The 20,414-nt window shown below is 46.3% G+C and overlaps 2 protein-coding genes across 3 annotated transcripts in view; one reads left to right on the forward strand and one right to left on the reverse strand.

Annotated features, from left to right (window-relative positions):
• The window catches only part of TIMP3 (TIMP metallopeptidase inhibitor 3), a 58,301-nt gene extending 56,364 nt beyond the window's left edge, over positions 1–1,937 (reverse strand). The window contains exon 1 of the mRNA XM_045779585.2: positions 1,515–1,937. Coding sequence (XP_045635541.1) covers positions 1,515–1,635 — 121 coding nt within the window. The 5' untranslated portion in view covers positions 1,636–1,937. The remainder of the gene's footprint in view (positions 1–1,514) is intronic.
• The window catches only part of SYN3 (synapsin III), a 451,755-nt gene that overhangs the window by 205,863 nt on the left and 225,478 nt on the right, over positions 1–20,414 (forward strand). The window lies entirely within an intron of this gene.

Consider the following 20,414-nt stretch of genomic DNA (forward strand, 5'->3'; position numbering starts at 1 on the left):
CTAGGCGTCAGGCAGCCCAAAAGAATCCTTCAGGCAATCCACAAGCCGAGGGGCCAGCCGGATTCCCCCAGGGAAAGGGACGGGTGCACAGCACGGGCCCCAGGAAACCTCTAACAAGGGTGACCCCAGGTCACATAAACACCCACGCCTGCCAACTGGACTGACCTTCTGGTCACCACAGCCACCTCCCTGACTTCTCTTAGGTTCAGCAGAGCCCACCAGCAGTGCCCCTCCCAACTTCAGCTGCCTCCCCTGCCAGGCTCCTGTCTCCTCCCCCTCCTCCCCTGCAGCACACTTGTGGAGGCCCTCACCCAGGACCCAGTGGAAAATTTTCCTTCTTCTTTATGACTTAAAACACACACGCTCCATTCTTCACCTCTGAATCGACACAGGCAGAGGGCAGCTAGACTGTGCCCCACCCCACCTCAGCCCAAGTACACACACACACACACACACACACACACACACACAGAGAGAGAGAGAGAGAGAGAGAGAGAGAGAGAGAGCAGGGGCCACTGGACTTGCGTGCTTTATGAGCTGGAAAGGAGAGGAAAGATGTTTTCCAGCTGCTTCTCCACCTCTGGCCATCCAAACACAAGTGTTCCGAACACTCCCAAACAAGTTCTCCCAGGATACTTGCAAGGCCCTGGATAAAAACTGGTTCTACCTCTTACTGAGTCTCTAATCAAGACACTAAGTCCAGTTTGGAATTGTCACCATGATGTGACCCTTGGCATCTTTGTTCTTTTGGTGACAAATCTGTTTTCCACTGCTCATTCTCCCCCTCCCCACACACATTCAAGAAAAAAAATAGCCTTCCTGTGAATTCTCACAGCTATGTGATAAGTGATCCCTCACACACGCCACCTCCTGCTTGCTATCAACACTCTCAAATGCAGTTCCTCCGGGAAAGGGTCAACCCCACAGCTTTCTTCTCATTTTTCCCCTTAAATCCACTCAAACTTGGCAGTCCAAGAAGCTCGCCTAGCCCTTGCCTGGGAAGTGGGAGGCTGGGTTGGGTCTCAATAAAAAGAATGAACTCCATGGGTGCAGGAGAAAATGCAAACTCAGAAAACTTCAAGATTCTCCTGCAACTTTGTGCACATGGCTGGCAACTTTTTTAAAACTATTGAGCATCCCAGTACTTTGGTTAGTTGGCATTCCAAGTTTTAGGAATCCTCTCCCACCCTTTTCCCCCAGCCCTTCCTCTCGTGATAGTGAAAAGGGAAATTTCCCAGATGTCAAAAGGACCAAGAGGGACCTCACGGCCTAAAAGGAGAGCAAAGGCTGCAAGGGGTTCACTCAGCCACTGTGGGTTTTCTCTGCAGGGCATCTGCCCCCTCAGCTATGCCAGATCCTCCCACGGAAGAAACTGAGTTTCGCCACCCCACCCCAAGCTCAGACAGAGAAAAGGAGCGGGGCTCGCCATGCCACCCGGAGCTGCGCCCCAGTCCGGGCGGCAGCGCAAGAGCGGGCACAGCGGGGGCTCTGGCGGGGACACCCGGAGCGCTTACCGATGTCAGAGTTGCAGAAGGCGTCCTGGGGGTGGCTGGGCGAGCATGTGCACGCCTCGGCGCCCCAGTCCCCCAGGCTCCAGCTGCCCAGGAGCACGACTAGCCCGAGCCAGGGAGTCATTGCTGCTGCCGCTGCTGAGGCTGCTGCTCGCCTCTCCAAAGTTATCGTGCGCGCCGCTGGAGGGGCCGCTGCAACCCGAGCTCGCCTGCCCGGCTGTGCGGGGCAACTTTGGCCTCGGGCGCGCTGCCCTGGGAGTGCCCAGCGGGACGGGATGGGGCGCAGCGAGAATGCCTCGGCGCTGGCGCAAGACTCTGCGGGCCGGCGGTCTCTCCGGGCGAAGGAGCGGGAGCTGGGGCGGAGCAGGAGGAGCAGAAGGAGGAGAAGCCGTCTGAGCGCCCGCCTGCTGCCGGCTCTGCGCCGCTGCCGGGCGGCTGAGTGATATAGTGCGGGTCCCCCGGGCACCCCCTCTCGGGCACTCGGGGCCCGCCCCCTGCGACCAATGGCAGAGCCGCATTACCTCATCGGCCCTCCGAAAGGGGCGGGGCCGGGGGCGCGGGCCGACGGGGCGGGGCCGGCCCAGACCGTTCAGATCCTTATAGGGAATAATGCGGCTGTGGGCACCGGAGTGCGTGAACCGGAACGCGCCTCGGACCTACGCTTGCCGAGTGGTCCCCGGAGCGGCGCCCGCGTGCCCCACCTCGCCAGTACCCTGACCACACACCGACCCTTCTCTCTGAGCTCTTCAGACCCGAACCAGAATCAACTGCCACCCACCACAACACCAGTCCGTCCTCGGGTCACAGGCCGCCCTGGTCCTGGAGACCCTGACTGCGCCTGGTGGAAAGGTTAGGGAAAAAGGCTAATAACTCTCTACCTTCTCTGGAAAGAGCGGAGTCAGAGGGGAAAGGACCAACTGACAACCTACACACCCACCCCCGACTGTCCTGGATGTGAGGACGCCATCTGCTCTTGGGAGCTGACTATAATGGACTGTTGTTTCCGCGGGCTCACCCAGAGTAAACTGTGAAGTCATTCAACAAACACTGTTTCAGATGTTGGATTGAGCAAAACAAAGCCCTTGCTTCCATGAAAGTTGAAGGCAATGCATCAGCGAATTCACCAATACATCGGGTAATTCTCTGTGGTGATAGTACCATGAAGAAACAAAACTTAGTGATGGGTTAGAAATCACTGGGGGGGGGGGGGGAGGGGGCTGTCACTGCTTTCTATGGGATAGTGAGAGAAGGTCTCTCTAAAGAGGTGACATTCTAGCTGAAAGGTGAGCAAGGAGGAGCAGGAGGAAATCATGTGGAAATCTGGGAGGAGAGAACACCAGTCAGGAAGAATGCAAGTGCAAAGGCCCAGAGCTTATTTGAAAAACAATGAGTAGAAAGGGCAAGAGGAAATGGTAACCCCACCAAGGCCAGACAAGTCTTCATCCTTCAGCAAGGAATTTGGGGGTGAATTGATCCAAAACTGGGGCAACTTACACCGGATTCTGGAGAACTACCCAGATCTTAGACTACTAGCTGTAATGGATAATTGCTAATAACTAATACTATGACTCTCCTTATTATTAAGTAACATCTTGATTCTGCCTTATAGTTTCCATGCCACACCTCATTATATCTCACAAAAAAATTTTTCGATAGGAAAAACACAAAGTACTATTCACACTTTCCAGATGAGGAAACTGGCACAGAAAGGTGGCATGATTTGGCAAGCAGCCAGAAACTCCATTCACTCATTTGCACCGGAAGAAAGATTTTATTTCCCTGGACTTCAGCAGTAATTAGCTGTCACCGTGCAGATGCCCTTTTGCAGCTGGAGTCTTCTGTCTTTCTATTCTTGTGTCTCTTTCCCTTTCTCTCCTAACTCATTCTGTTTAGAAAGAGGCTTGAATGTTTTGGCTATAGAAATGCAGAAAGTTTGGAACAACATACTCCTCAGAAATGCAAGCTCAATTTCTTTCTCAGAAACTCTATTTACACCTCAGAGAAGTGACACTGGGATGGCAGAAGCAGAAAATTTCATTGAAATGGTATTTCCAAGAACATTTTTTAAAGTCCTTTGCCGTCCCCCTCCTTAAGAATTGTAGCTGTAAGGAAGGAATCAAGTTTCCACATTTTTCTGCCCTATCCCCTTCCCAACTTTTAAGCCCCTTTCCACCTTAACTCTAACTATAGCCTGGCCCCAGATAGATCTTTCCCTCTTTCAATGTTTACTTCAGCACTTAGCTCACTGTTTCATGGAATATAATTGTATCATTTCCCCAACCATACTAGAAATACTTTGAGACCTGAGATATTTGGCCACACTGCTTTTTTAGCCCTCTGAATACAAAATAGGGTCCCAGGAGACTTGGGTGTGGGTATGGCCAACAGCCCATAGAGTCTGGAACAATGGACACTCCAGAGGCCACTCTAAGGATCCAGGTTGAATGAGGGCATACTCGGTGGGATTTGAGAGTTTTGCTTATCCTTGCATGGTGCCAGTCATGTGGCAGGTTTTATAAGCCTTTCCAGACCAAGTCCACTTTGGTTAAGCATCTTATGTGATAAAGGCCCTCTCTTCTCTCTTTTTTTTTTCTTTTCACTTTATGATTTTGTCCAAAATGCCAATATTTTCTCCAAAGGAAGGCTTGCCTACAACAGGAGTATCAGACAGGCAACTTTTGCTGAACTTCAAGCAGCAGGTTCCTTATAGAAAGCATCTGAAGCATTTGATTATGGCAACTATTTAATTACGTAAAAGCACCAAGAGTAATCTGATTGTTTTTCCAGCTGAAAGGTAATGAAATTGCCTTTTGGTTTATTTCCTCTCCCTCCCCATCCTAAGCTGGTCCACAAGGTACCTTTGGAGTTTAGCTTCCCTTTCATTTGGGAAGTTCTCCCTAATATCTAACCCAAGGGGACTCCCCTCTGCCCACCCATGAGAATTCAGCTTGGTCCTCTCCCTGAGGAAGAGAAGGAACAAGTTCCACAAATCCTTGTGAAGGAGAGCCCAACTGCCAGGGTCAGCCTCTACAGCAAGCAGACCTCCCAGGCCTCAATCTGGATGTCATGGTGTCCTTAGACCTAAAATATATAAGACTTACTTTTTCAAGACGATTTTATAAGCTAGATGGAGTGGACCTGCGGCCAATGGTAAGAAGGACTATACCAGCTCTCCCACTTTCTCTTGACAGCTAGGAACAAGGATAGATTTGTAAACCTCAGAAGAACTGCAGGGTTTTAAAATCTCTCTGGGCTACCCTCAAACCAACCCAGGCTGACCTGGTGTCCCCTTTCCTGTAACTTTTCTAGGGAAGGTGAGTTCATGTCCCCTTCATATCAAGTCACAGGATGCTGGAATTTATGAGAAGTCTCTCATAGACATTTAGAGGTCCTTTAAAAGGACCTCAGAGACTACCCATCCTAATTTTATAGGTGGGAAAGATAAGGTTCAGACAGGTGAGAAAATTGCCATTCACAGTCAGCTAGTGGCTGAGCCAGGATTGCTTTGCAGCTGCTGATTCCTTATCTGGCTCTCTCCCACGCACTCGTGGACCTCAGTTTCCCCAGCTGCAGCACATGACCTAATGCTTGCACCCTAGTGATAGAAACTCCAGCCACTCGTGCTCCTGAATCTGCATTTCAGATCTGCAGATGAGTTTCAGTCTCTTTGTTCAGTGTGTAACACATGGACAGTCCTGCCTGCCACCTGCCCTAGCTAAAAAGTTCTCCATCATGATAATAATCACCTCTGAGCCAATCAGAACAAATACCGCTCTGTTCTCCTCAGGTTTATCTCTTGTGTGTTTATTTTTTCCCTTTCTAAATTAGTATTTAATACTTTTTGAAAACATTCCAAACATTACTGCAAAGAAGTGCATGAAACTTTATTTCTGGGGGACGAAAGGGGGCTGGGGTGTCGGGGGGAAGCAAAAGACCTGAGGTTGGTTCCAAATGTTGCTGCAGAAGAACAGTTGTGTCTGTGGACAAGTCACCTCACCTGTCCAGACCTCAATTTCTGTGTTATTGGATGAAAGCTATAATTTAATGGTCTCCAAGAGCCCCCTTGGCTCAAAAAGTCATAAGATTCCATGGGAAACTCTCAAGGACAAGGAAGGGAAGATAGATCTTGCCATTTAAACAGGTTTGAGACAAATCGAATGTGCCCAGGACTGAAGCACATCCATCAATCTCTCAATCAACACTTATTGAGTTCCTATTCTGTTCTCTCCTCTAAGACTCAGGCTGAAAACAAAGATTGTGATGGTGAAGTTTTAGGAGAGACTGAAACTCTCGTTTCTGATAGAGCCCTGTTTAAATTACTTGTTTATCTGTCTGTTTACTTCTTGGGTCATAAGCACTGAAAGGTCAGGAAGTATGTCTTTTGTTGTCTCTATGTCATATTTTCAAAATTCATTGGACTACTGTTGCAGTTTAAATGTCACCTCCTCCAGAAAGCCTTCTCTCATTCCCCTCCCCAGTGTTCATCAGTCACCTGCAGGTGTATCCCCCAGCACCCTGTGATCCTTTCTTTCATACCACTTAGCAGACAATAATGTGATTGTTTATCCCTCAGTTTTCCTTCCTGGATAGAGGAAGCCCCTTGAAGACAGTGTTGGTAACTAAGAAGTCAGCAGGTATTGGTTGAATGAGTCAAATTGATTGGTCCAACCAACCCCTTCCCACTATTCAGATAGGCAGGTGGTAGCTCCTTGGAGAGCTCACAGAGCCCTATCCCTCTGGCCGGTGCTAGGGGGCGCTATAAGCCAGAGAACACCCATTCCCTCAGCCTGCAGTCTCCGCCAGTCTCACTGAGAAGGCGGGAGAAGCAGTTCCACACAACTCACCCAGTTTGAGTGGGTGAAACTAACCCCTCCCGTCTGCAATGGCCACAAAGCTGTCCGTTAGCATCCCGTCTGGGTCCGCAGCTGCCCAGCTCCTCCACCCCCAAGCTGGCCACATGTCAACCCAAGGGGAGACACGCTCTCAGGAAGCTACATACTTGTGAATCATGGGTGTGGGGGGATCGGGGAGATCTGGGAACACAGCAGACAATGCTGTGATCCCACTCTTTCAGGGCAGAGCTGGTCTCTGGAAATTAAACCAGGAGAAGGTGATGACAAGACATGTGTTGGTTCCGTTGCCTCGTAGGGAAACACCTCTTTACTTCCCTTCCCTTTCCCCTCTAGACCCTAGCCACAATGCCTTCCCCCAAACCCACAGTCCTCATCTGAAAGTCATTACATTCAAAATAGCCTTTTCCAAGCAACAGACAGCCCTGGTCCACCCATCACCATGAGCCCTGGCCAGACCCTCAGTGGGGTTGCTGCCCAGCCCTGGGAATTATGAACCTGAGATGGTAAGCACTTCTGGTTCTCTGTGTGTCTGGCACCAGCAAGGAGTAAACACCTTTTCTCACTTCCATCTGGAGCCAATTTCATGGCAGTAAAATCGCAGAGCGTCTCTTGCCCCAGCTCCCCACTAGTCCTGCCATGGAGTGAAGACCCCTCAGTAAGAGTCTATGGCTGCATTCACCTGAATCCTGAGCTTTTCACATTTCCTTCCACCCCCAACTACTCCCAGGGATTTTTAAGCCAGAAAACACACATGTGTGGTAGAGACATGTTGTGCCCCATGTTTTCTGGTGGTGAGAGATGGGAAACAGAGTTAATACTTCAGCTCTTGCTTTAAAAAAAAAAAAAAACGTATTATTTATTTATTAATTTTTGACTATGTACTCAGTGACTTATGTGCTCAGTCAATCAATTATTTCCGTGAACAGTAATATTAGGTGGAGGGAGACCTTCTCTTCCTCAACCCTGTCTTAATGCCTTCCTTATGCTGGTGAAGTTCATGTGTTTTTCCTTTAAAAATGAGTAGCTGCTTCGTGGTTTCTTTGAAGGTTGCACGTGCAGCTTTGCAGAGAAGACACATGTGAGTGTCTCTGCTGGGTGCTCTCGTGGCTTGGGAGGGAATGAGATGGACGGTATGGCCAGTCTCCTGTCTGATGGGACTGGAGATTCTGTTTCTGGCAAGGCGCTTGAGCTCCCTTCAACAGAACCTCATGGAACTGAAACTGACCTGTCCTGTGTGATGGGGATGGTCCAAAGAGCATTTGACACCGTTGACCACATCCTTCTTCAAACTTGGCTGCTGAGACTCCTCTCTCTGGGTTTTCAATTTCCACCTCTCCAACTGTACCTTCTCAGTCTTCTTGGCAGACTCTTTGGACTCTTCTTGTCACTAAAATGTAGGTGTTTCCCAATTTTCTGTCCCTGGCTGCTTCTTCCCTTTTAGCCTCCACACACTCCTGGCTAATTCTCTACCCTGGTTCTAACTACCACTCTGCTGTGTGCATAGGAATGGGCACTGCAAGCAGCACTATCCCTCTGAGCTCCCTTCTATAGGCAGCTTCCTCTTGGATAATTCCACCTGGAGGTCCCGTCGCCTCCTCAGACTCCGCTGTCTTTCCCCTGATGCGGTGTTACCCATCCCCGCCCAGGGCACCACCTTTCACCAAGTCCTATAGATTCTCACTCCACACATCTCTTCTTACCCTCCCTTTCTCCCCATTCCCACTATTTCTGCCTTGGATCAGGCCCATGTAGCTTCTTTCCTGACAATTTCAATAGTCACATAATTGGTCACCCTGTCCAGAGTCTGTCTCTGTCAAATGCAACTTTTACCCTGCTGCTTATGTAAAGGTTTTCAGATATAAATCTGAAATCATGCTGTCCTTTGATTAAAATGATTCATTTGTCCTCCATGGCTTTCTGAACAAAGTCTTAAACTCCAAAGAAAGGCATACAAGGCCCTGTGCTGTGATCTGGTTCTTCCCAGGGCCCTACCTTGGGGGGCCATTGCCGTAGAATACATTGTGATTGCTCCCCCTGTAGTTATGCAACAGTAGGCCCTGTCCTAGCTTATCTCTCCAAACCTATGCCCTCATTCCCATCTTCTAACCCAACATGAAGTTCCAGATGTCAGTTTCCTGCCTCTAAGGCTTATTCACACTATATACTCTGCCTGGAATCCACCCTCCACCCTCCTCCATCTCATCTGTAAGGATTCTCTTATCTTTCAGGATTCAGCTAGAGTCACCACCTCATGGATGTTTCCCTGAGCCTCTCTGTTCCTCAACAGAATTGACCTCCCCTCCTTGGCCTCTCTTCCCTCATTCCTTTCACACACACACCGTACACTCCAGATTTCCACCCAGTGCTTCCCATAATCTGTTGCCCCCAGTGGTTGATGGGTCTTTCTCTCCTCTAGACAGCATCTCAAAAGTCTAGCACAGAATCTGCACATCATAGGTACTTACCAAATACTAAAAGAATAAATTAACCAATGAGTGGCAGGAAAAAAAAGAGAGAGGTGATCAGAGTATTACCGTCACAAATTCACCATTACAGAGGTTCTAGAATCTAGCTTCTTAAGTCAAGAAACTCCTCCAGGTTCAGTTTTCAGACTTGATCAGTCCCAGGGATACTATGATTCATAAGAGACCAGCAAGCTAACCACAATTCCATTGTCTTTGCTTCCAATAAAATATTTAATTGTCACATAGGTTAGGACACTCATATCAATGTGACCTCCATATTTTCCTCCTTAGAATCAGGGAACTTTGTGTGAGCCTAGTTTCTCATCAGAAGGTTGCTTTGTTGTGTACGGAGTCAGAACACAGGGATTAAGGTCATTGTAAGAAGGGTTTTTCAGCTGAGATACTGTGGAATTCTCCTCACTGAACTGAGGTGAAAGCTTTGCCATGGGAGTGACAATATTCACACCCACTGGCAAGAATCCCTCTTGCTGGAAGTTGACAATGCCGGACACACATTGCCAACTTTGGACTCTTTGGTCTTCCCATTTCTCTGCTCCAAACTTGCCACTCTTCCCTTCTTTCACCCAGACTTTTTCTGCACTGGGAATATTACAATCCATTTGGTTTCTGTGTTTTAGATTACAGTCACCATTCAATGATTCCTTCAAGTCAACTAATTTGGGTTCTAGATTTTGAATGCTTCCCTTTCTGTGTCTTGATTTGCTGCCACAGATGGTCAAGTACATGTGTGGTGTGTGAGTTTATGGCTTCAGAGATAAGAAGACAAATAGCCTTCTTTCCAAGTTGTGGGTGGACTTTTCGTTATCATTGCTCCACCGACAATCTCTGTTTGCCTCACAACTTGTTTGTCACAGTGTGATTACCAGCTCTTTGGAGGAAAGGGACAGGATACTCTCCTTTCATCCCTGCTTCCTCCAGATATTCCCCAAACACTAATTAAGCATCCACTGCTACATGCTAGACACTGGAGATCTAACAGTGAACAAGGCACAGACCTGCCCTCAAAAGAGTTCCTGTCCGTGGGAGAGAAAGACATGAAAACAAGAGTGGGTGGTACAGACTACAACAGGAGGATCAAGTGTGCTGTGAGATCACAGTACCGGATCACCCAACGAGGGAATGGGAAGGTGTTTGGGAACCCATATGATGGTAAGAGCTAGGAGAGAACTGTAGGTCACCAAATCCAACCCTCTTATTTTACAGATATAGAAAAAGCCCCAGAGAGGTGGGCTTTTATATGGTCACATAGGATTATTGGCAAAAGCAAGACAAGAAATCAGACCCTTTAGTACTAAATCATCTTCCCATCAATCCAGGCTTCTCTAATTGAGTGTAAATAATTATTTCCCTGCCCTGTAATATGCATTAGCTGTAGTATGGTAAGCTGAAAAAGATTTGTAAGACAAGAAAAAGAGAAGGGGACTCACATTAGTTGAGTACCAACTATGGATAAGTCCTTTCCAGTACAGTATTTTCTTCAATCCTCACAACCTTTGATAATAAGTATTATTTTATGTCTGTTTTATGGTTAAGAAAACCGAGACAAAAACAGTAACTCAAAAAAATATGTGCACTCCTGTGTTCACTGTCATATTAGTTACAAGAGCCAAGATGTGGAAACAACCTAAGTGCCCATTGATGGATAAGTGGATAAATTAATTGTAATACACACACACACACACACACACATATACATATAAGGGAATATTATTCAGCCATAAAAAAGAAAGAAATGTTGCCATTTGCAACAACACAGATGGATCCCAAGGGTATTGTGCTGAGTGAAACAAGTCAGAGAAAGACACATGCCATATGATCTCTCTTATATGTGAAATTTAAAAACAAACAAAACAAAAAACCAGTTCATCGATACAGGGAATAGGACATAGATACGGGGGCGGGGGCAGGGAATGGGTGAAGGGAGTCACAAGGTAAAAGAAAAAACAGAAAACTGAGGCACAAAGAAGTTAAGTTGCATGTTCGGTTTCTTACAAGCAAGATAGAGGCAGAGCTGTGATTCAGACCCAGGGGTCTCTTTCCAAACCAATGCTACTTCTGGAACCTGAAAATCACTATATATACCCTCAGGGTCACCAGGACATTGGAAGAGCTAATGATTTCCTCTTTGTCTTCTGGGTTCTCTTTGAGGGCTCAGAGCTCTTGATCATTGTTGGAACCAAGCAGAGGGAGTCACAGTACCTCCCACTGAGGGCTGGAGAGGGACTTGTATCACCAGGCAGGTGAGATGCATCTCTTGTTTTGCCTGGTTAGCAGTGGAGAGAAGGCAGGAGCAATCACAGAGCAGGCAATTTCTGGGGGTGTAGGTGTGCCCTTTCTTACTCAGAATTTGGATGGATGCCACAGGAACATTACATTTGCATTACAAAGAAAGGCCCGAATCCAGAAGCAAACTGATAGAATACTGATCAGTACATTTTTAACAGCCATTGAATATGGCTTCGTATCCTCTTGAAATTTCAAACATGAGATTGAGGCAATGTACCAGGTTTTCCTTCCAGTTCTACCACACACAAAATCTGGGTGACTGTAAGTAAATCAATGAACCCCTTTTCTTCAAATGTAAAACCAAGGGGTTGGACTTTATGATCTCTCAAAACTCCTCAGTGGAATATTTTGGAAGGAGACTGACAAAAGGGTCAAGTTTTACATCAGTAAAACTGGGTTTTAATCCTTCACTTTTTCACAATGACCTTGAACAAGTTCCTTAACCTCTCTGAGCCTCAGATATCTAGTGGTAAAATAGAGGAGAGATTCATACCTCCTAGGACTTTCATGAAGATCAATGAGGTGTGGTGAGTAAGGCACTTGGCACAGTGCCTGGCACATGATAAATTCTTGCTGAGAACCTATGTGCACCAGGATGTGACCCTACAGGTATAGGGATGAATGAGGCCTCTGCCTTCAAGTAACCTGTAGTCTAAAGATCTGTTGATTAAGGATGAGTGTGTTCCCATATCCCCTTTGACCATGTAAGTAATACCCAAAGAAGGGATGGGGTAAAAGGAAGAAGAAAAGAAAACAAACAAACAAACAAAAAGATGGTAGTAATAGTGAATTCTTACAGAGTACCTACTGGGTGCTAGGTGTTCTTCTAAGCAGTTTGCATATATTAATTCATAGCAAAAACTGAGGTAGGTGGAATTATCCTCACAATCCCTGTTTTCTTCAGATACTGAAACAAAGGTACAGAGAGCTTATATAACTTGCTCAGGGCAACATGGTCAGGATGCTGCAGTGCTGGAATTGGACACCAGAACAGTCTGGCCCAAGAGCCCACGCTCTTAACCACCCCACCAGCCTGCTTTTTCCCAGGGAAGGTGAGCACGCAGAAAGTAACAAGGATACAAAGTGGCAGATGCCCAGTGCCTGTCACCAGTGGGTCTTGTTTTTCCAAAATGCCTCCTATCCACAGATCTAGGGGTGTGAGAACATGAATGAGATGTGGTCCCGATCAGAAGGGACACTTAGTAGGGCAGGGAGCACCTCCGCAGGCCCTCCTGGAGAATAATACTCAGTGAGTTCAGTGTGATTTCCAGCCCTCAGGATGAGCACGGAAGCTGGTGAATCAGAACACTTGTTCAAGTCCCATCTGGTCCATCTACTAAATTTCTCTCTAGCTTATACTTACACTCTATAAAGGGAAGACAAACATCTAATTCACAGAGCTATTTTCAAGGATTAAATCATAAATAACTAACACTGAGCACTTACTATGTGCCAGGCCCTGTTCTATGTACTTGACAGATATAAATCTATTTAACTTCCACAACTCTGTGATGTAGGGGCTGTTATTATCATGCCCATTTTACAGAAAGGAAAGCCGAGGCACAGAGAGGTTTAGCAACTTCCACACATAATTCCACCACACATTTAACACAACTTCCACACGTTCCACCACACAATTAGTAAGTGGTGTAACCAGAATTCTAAGTTCAGACTCCAATGCTGGGCATCTCATCACCTCTCTATACTCTAATGGGTTGAAAACATTTTGTAAACACTAAATGGTATTGTTGCTCTGTTTTCATAACCATGTCTTAGATCTTTGTTCTGCTGGTTCCTTGCCCTGGACTGCCTTTTCTCCTCTCGCCTGGCTATCTCTTTCTTGTCCAGAGGACTGAAGAGCGGGCTTTGAAGCACTCACAGGCGTGATGGAACCAGCTCACACTGGCTTATGAGAGCCTGGTGGTTAGATTTCCTGGAATCTTTTGAGTCAGTTGTTAAACATAGGCATTATTAAAAATTTAATTATATCAACTTATAATCAAATGAATTATATTAAAAATGTGGTAATGAATACTTAAAACTCATCACTTCCTAATTATTTCAATACATTATACTCTCATCTGTGGTCTTGAGGAGATGTCCGGCTATTGCGTCAGTGCAGTGGAAGTATTGTATCATTGTGGCTGCTACCAGTGACATCCGCTGGTAACTTTAAATTGACCATGATGGGAGTATTTATACCACAGCAATTGGCAGATACCACAAGTTAGGCTTTTTGTCCTGGAGAGCTGCTGGTAAATATTCACCCACACACTGCTGCGATTTCTTAACTGTGTGATCTTGGACAAGGAATCTTCCTGTGCCTCAATTTTCCCATCTAATAAAATAACGACAGCATTTGGTGTCTATCTCACAGAATTGTGAGGAATAAACAAGATGATACGTGGAAAGGATTTAGCAGAACACCTGGCACAGAGTCAGCCATCAATGAATGGCCACTGTCAATATTAATATTAAGACAGTATTATTATTAGGCATCATCTCCTACCAGTGGCCTTTCCTTCCACCCAAGCTGGGTGCCACCCATCAAGGATGAGCTCTGACTTGATATTCACCACACTACTTTGGGATTGTCTGTTTCCGTGGCATTTTCCCTTTTTAGAAAGTGAGCTAATAATGACAGAGGGGAATTGAGTTTTCTCTTCTGAGCACTTAGTCCAATGCCTGACACTCAGTAGGTCCTCCATAAAACTGTTAGATTGAATTATTAGTGAAGGGAGAGTTCAGAAGTACTGAAAAAGATCACTGAAAGAATTAGGAAACTTGGAAGCTTCTCTACTCACATTACAAACTTTTAAGAAACTCTTCTTCACATCGAAGCATTACTGGAATATTTCTGTTTAGGGTTCATGCCTTGGGAGTACCTTATAATAGGTCATTTTAGAATTTTAAAAACTAAAGGCCCCCTGACTTGGTGCCCAGAGAGACCCACCACACACTGAACTCTGTTTTATAACGAAGCTTTCAGTGTATATGCTATGGCGCCCCTATGCCAGCCTTAGTGTGTCAAGTAGGGATATGACCAGTAACTTTCCAAACGTCTTGAAGGTAGCTGGAACTGCCTCTGCCTCAAGTATTTAGAGAAAAAAAAAGATCTTGATGTCACATCAACAAACTCTGAAAGAGATTGCACATACCTGGAGTGCTTTCCAAGGCCTGGGAGCCAGTGATTGGAGGCAATTTCAGGGGGAAATGAGGGGAGAGGCTGAAGGCATGTTGAAAAATCATTTTTTGTCTGTTGTTCCTTTGTATGAACTGGTTGCTGGCTTATGCAACGCCCAGTAATTAAAATGGCTGGAATGCTTTGCATTTTTACAGCAACGTGAAGGCGGCTTGGAGGCCTGGAGCTAGAGCCAGATGGAGGGGGGCCCAGTGATCCTGCCCTGGCTGCCCCTTGGCCTGGCAGAGGTGGCTGACATCTGCCTTGGGGTGGAGGAGGTGGCAGGGAGGAGGGAGGAAGTCAATGCAGCTAGGAGTAGCTCCCACTATTCTCCCCCTCCTCTGGGCAGGTGAATCCAGGTGCACTGCCTCTAGAATGAAGATATGCATGGACCACCCACCTTCTAGAAGTCTATAATGATTAGTGGTGCTGCCTAGGAATGATAAACAATGATGAACCCATCTTTTATTAAATATCTACACTGTGCCAGGTCCCAAACTAATAGCATCACATGTATTATCTGCCTTCACACATACACACCAATCACATGTCATTCTAATGCTTAAAAATCTTTATAGATCCCTAGTGCATTTAAAATGAATTCCAAATGCCTCACCCTTTCATACCCAGTGTGCTTTAGTCCCTGCTCTCACCGCCGTTATATCCCCCACTCCCCCTCAAGCTTACTGGGAACATCCTCTCACCACGCTGAGCTCAGTCCAGCTACCCTGCTTCCTCCCTAGGCCTCCCCCATGTCTTGCCAACACCAGCTCCTTCTTATTCAGCTTCCGGCTCAGATGTTCGTCACCTTCTCAGAAATGTCTGCCATGGCAAGTAGCACAACCATCCCCAGTCACTCATGGCTCCCATCATCCCATTTTTCAGATTTATTTTTTTTCAGTACTTATCACTATCTGGAAAAACCTTGTTTGTTTATATGTTTACTCATTGTCTTTTCCAACTAGAATGGAAATTCCTTGAGGGTAGGACCCTCATAGGTCTTGTTCGCTGCTGTATCTGTAACACCTAGATCTGTGTTTAGTAAATATCTATCAAGATAATGGATCTTTGCAACAACTCAGCAAGCTAGATGTCATTGTCATTGTCCTCATATTCCAGATGCAAAAACCGAAGTTTAAGGAGATTAAGTCATTTGCCCAAGGTCATCCCCTAGGAACTGATGTCACCAAGATCTAACTGCAAAATCCATGTTTTGGGATAAGTATGCACAACATTCCCCCATGGACATCTACTTTAGAAAATAGTGGAAAGATGATGTCTGTATATCAAGAGAAGGAACCAGGACTCAAGGCTGACTATTAGCCATTTAGTCATATAATGGCAGTAGCACCAAGAATTAAGACTGTAGGGGCGCCTGGGTGGCACAGCGGTTAAGCGTCTGCCTTCGGCTCAGGGCGTGATCCCGGCATCATGGGATCGAGCCCCACATCAGGCTCCTCCGCTATGAGCCTGCTTCTTCCTCTCCCACTCCCCCTGCTCTGTTCCCTCTCGCTGGCTGTCTCTATCTCTGTCGAATAAATAAATAAAATCTTAAAAAAAAAAAAGAATTAAGACTGTAAGTTCTTGATGGGAACTCATGATACTGGTTCTAAGTCCTGCCACCTGTGTGACTTTGGATGAGTTCAATATCCTCTCTGGGTGCCGTTTGGCATGTGCAGAGAGGTTCTGCTTCTGCTTCCCCAGGAGACAATTACATGACAGTGTGTGAAGTCCCAGCACTCCCGAGTCTCTCTCCTGCCCTGGGATGGTGAGGCTGGTGTGCCCATGGATCCTTGGAGTGGAAGCTGTATCTTGGGGAAAAGACACTCGCTGTCCCTGACCATGGGCATGTGCCTGCCTGGAGGTAACTTCAGGAATAAGCAGCTGGATTGAGAAACTAGCTTTTAAAGCCTTCAGGGGTATTGGAGGATGGACAAACATGGCTAACTGAGGATGCCCCCACTGCTCCTATCTCTGTTCAAGCACTGCCTCCCTGAGAAAGCCTGACTGTCCAGCCTGGCCTTTTCAGCCTCAGGGTCTGCCCCAGCCTCACTCCCACTCGGACTTCATTCTCAGTAAACAGGATCGGTACCTTCCTCATCCTGACACAAGTTGCATCTTCGTCCCGCCATTGGCTTTTTCAAAGCCTTTCTATTTTGATATAATTCCAACTCACAGAAAGGTTGCAAGAATAGTTCAAAGAATTACCAGAGAACTTTCACCCAGATTCCCCAAGTGTTAACATATATTGCATTTCCTCTTTCCCTCCTTCAGTTCTCCCTCCCCTCTCTCTCACACACACTTAGACACACACACACACACACACACACACACACACCCATACACAACTTAAGAGTAAGCTGCAGAGATGATGCCTCTTTACCTCTAAATATTTCAGTGTTGATTCTCTAAATGCAAGGGCACTATCAGCCTTGAAGTCCAGAGCAAGTTAGCCCCTGGACGTCAGCCCCTGGGGCTTGCATTCCAAACCTCAACTCTACCTGTTACTAACTGTATGCATTTATGCAGAAGATTTCACTTCTTGGGACTTCAGCTTCCTGATCTATAAATGGGGGACACTAAGAGCACCTAACTCATAAGGCCAATGGGAGAATTCATGAGATAACCCATTCTGAGGAATCAGCACTGTGCTTGGAACATGGGATTAAAAGTGCATAGTAAGTAAATGGGGTGGTGTTTTGCTAGAATGCTTTGGGTTTTTTCTTCTTTGAAGTTGTTTGGATTCCTTGGATTTCTCCTTCTCCTTCAGGCCAATTCTCATAAAAATAGCAAGATAGGTTCAGTCACTGATTCACCCCTTATTTACTGAGCACCCATGCCAGGTCTGACCCTGCTCTGGGTAGTCAGCAGCAAACAAGGCAGGTGCAGTCCCTAGCCTTGGAGCCCATATTTCCATGGTGGAGACAGACAGCAGACATGAAACAAATAGATGAACCATTTCAGTCGTAAGTGCCATGAAGAAGGTAAAGCCGAGTGACTGGGAGCCAGCGAGCATGCGGGAAACTCCTTTAGTCAGGGTAACCAGAGAAGACTTCTCTGATGTGATAAAACTTCAGCTAGATACTTTTAATCTAAGAAAGTGCCTCCTGGGAAAATGTCAGACACAATTTCATTGCTCAATAAATGTTCTCCTCATGACTGAATATAAGATAGACTGCGTGAGAGTTTTAAATCCTCCCATAAGTGCACAATGATGGGAGCATGCCCTTCTCTACCATCTATTTGGATCCATGCACTTTCCATATATTATCCCATCAGCCTTCCTGAACTTGTGAAGCAGGTGTCATTCACCTCATTTAACAGATGAGGGGACTGAGGTTCAGAGAAGCAAGTTCATTTGCCCAAAAGTAAAGAGAACATGAGGGGAACCTCTGACAGCATGTAGCTCCAAAACTCCTCAATGGCAACCTCTTACTACTCCCAAGTACAAAAATGGCAGGTTTTAATTAGAGGGAAGAGTGCTGCACTGGCGTTGGAAGGCATGCTTCCAGCCCTGGCTCTGCTACATATGAGGCATGCAGTCTCGGTAGAACCGTCCATTACATGCAGTGGTACTGGCTGCTCCCTCGCATCCCCTCCAGCTGTAAGAGGTCAGCTCACCTGTTGGGTTTTTTTTTTTTCTTCCTCTGACTCCTCTTTAATGGAGAAAAGTAACACAAAGAGGAAAGAAAATTAGGAGGAACACAGATGAGCTGCAGGCATCACCCCCCCCCCAAGTAGGCATTCCTGGAGCCGGAGAGTGGGTTTGCCTCAGAGGGCAGCACAGAAGGGAGACATGACTCTGCCTCATGACATCCAGCCCAGTACTTTGTGCGCATCTGTAGGGGCTCCAGCCCTGCTCTCATATGAACAGGTGCCTTCGTTCTCTAACACCAATTAGAAGAGCCCTGACATTATTTCACAGCCACACCTCATATAGCATGCAAATAATGCCTTCTGTGATCTGCTGTTCAGTTTCAGGAACTCCTGTTTCCAGTAGGCCACTGACATATTCAAGTTTCCAAAGTAGGGTGAATGTGGGAGAGGTACTATGGTGGCTGGTTGACCGTTAGTTATCTGTTGCTGCATGATGATATTATCCCACACTTAGTGGCTCACTTCAAACAACACACATTTGTTATCTCATGGATTCTGTGGGTCAGGAGTCCAGGCCTGGCTTCCCTGGGTCCTCTGCAAGGCCACACTCAAGATGTTAGGTGGGGCTGCAATTTCACCTGGGACTCCACTGAGGAAGAATCTACTCCTTTGCTCATATGACTATTGGCAACATTCAGTTTCCAGTTTCTCTCTGGCTATGGGCTAGAATTCACCCTCAGGTCCTTGCCATGTGACTCCATAGGCAGCTTCCTATACTACAGCTTGTTTCTTCAAAGCCATCAGGAAAGCATCTCCTCCCAAGACAGACATTACAGTCTTATACAATATGGTCACATAGACATAAAAACATACATCCAGTCACCTTTGCCATATTCCATTGGTGGAAAGCTTTTCATAGACCCTGCCCACACTCAGGGGTGGGGAGGGATTATGCAAGAATGGGAATACCAGGAGGAGGGGATCATGGGAACCACATTGGCTCACCCTCCAAACAGAGTGATCAGACAGAGTGTTGAAAGCCCTGGAAATCATGGGTACAAAGAACAGTTGAAAGCACTTGAAATGTTTAACCTGAGAAAGAAGAAAATAATATTGACAAACACTGAGGACTTTTCATAGATCAGCTCACTTAACCCTCATACAACCCTATAAGGTAGATACTGTTATCCCCATTTTACAGGTAGGAAAACTGAGGCACAGATAGTTCAAGCAACATGCCAAAGTGACACAGCTCTTGAATAGTATTGCTGGAAGTTGAAACCAAGCAGTCTGCTTCCAGGGTTCATGCCTAGTAAGGATTGTCAGTCAGAAGATGAGGTTGAGTTCCCCCCAAAAGACTCTAGGACCAAAGGCTAAAAGCTATTAGGTGGTAGATTTGGGGTTTATGATGATAAAGAGCAGTAAATCTGTGGGTTCTGATGAAGTTTGAGCTCCATGTCATGGGGGAGTGAGAGGTGTTTCAACTGAAGGCTGCCCAGCCATATCTCAGAGATGGTGTGGAGAGGATTCCTGCATAGTAAAGAATGCTGGGCAAGACATCCTTTAAGCTCTCTTTAAATCAGAGGATTAAAGAAGATTTTTAAACTGCAACCTCAAGGCCAGATTTCATCCACCGATGGCTTTTTTTTTTTTTTGGTTTATGCAGCACTTTTGTTTTCCTTTTTTTTTTTTTTAACATAATCTGCAAACTTTCAGGAAAATTTAGATTTCCAGCTTCTCCTGAAAAATTAGAAGCTCTGAGTCCATATTACCAGGGCATAGTTAGCAGGTGCTGAGGAGTGCCTGTCCTGGTTAAGCTAGGCAAATGTGCTCCCGCACACCACGATCCCCACCACTCCCTGTTGTCTCTTCAACTGAGGCTGTAAGTCTGTTACTTCTCATACTGGCCAGTTTCAAGGCCCCAGACGGCACCATAAACTCGTAGGCCAGGCATTCAGGCCATACAAACCATGGTCACAGGAGGAAGCAAAGGAGGAGCTAGTGACCATGTGAGAAGCTCAGCAAACACAGGAAGTGAGCCAGAGGACAAAAGTATCAGGGGCTCAGCCTCTGCTGGGAACCGAGACCAAGCTCCTCACCTCACTGGGAAAGACAGTTCTGGTCCCATTGGTCCTTGGAGGATCTAGTGAGATCCTGGAGAACAGAGCCAACTAACTCCTAAACATCTTTTGGAGCCCAGATCCATAGACTAAGGGAAGCCAGATTTTTTGTTAGAACTACAAGACCTGAAAACCCATTTGTCTTCCTTCTTATCAGGGAATTTGCCTTCAGAAATGATTTTAAAGGGGCAAAAAAAAAAAATCCAACCTTTGAGAAAATAGAAAGGGGAGGACTCATGGAGGAAAAGCTTCGCTGTGAGGTAGAGTTTTTTGCTGATGCTTTTTTCTGTTTTAAAAAGAAAGCTAGATACATGAAAAAATGTTCAAAATCATTAGCCAACAGGGAAATTCAAATCAAAACCACATAGAGATACCACCGT

The sequence above is a fragment of the Ursus americanus genome, chromosome 17 (genome assembly GCF_024610735.1).
Source record: "Ursus americanus isolate L20-20 chromosome 17, mUrsAme1.1.p, whole genome shotgun sequence".
Taxonomy (NCBI): Eukaryota; Metazoa; Chordata; class Mammalia; order Carnivora; family Ursidae; genus Ursus; species Ursus americanus.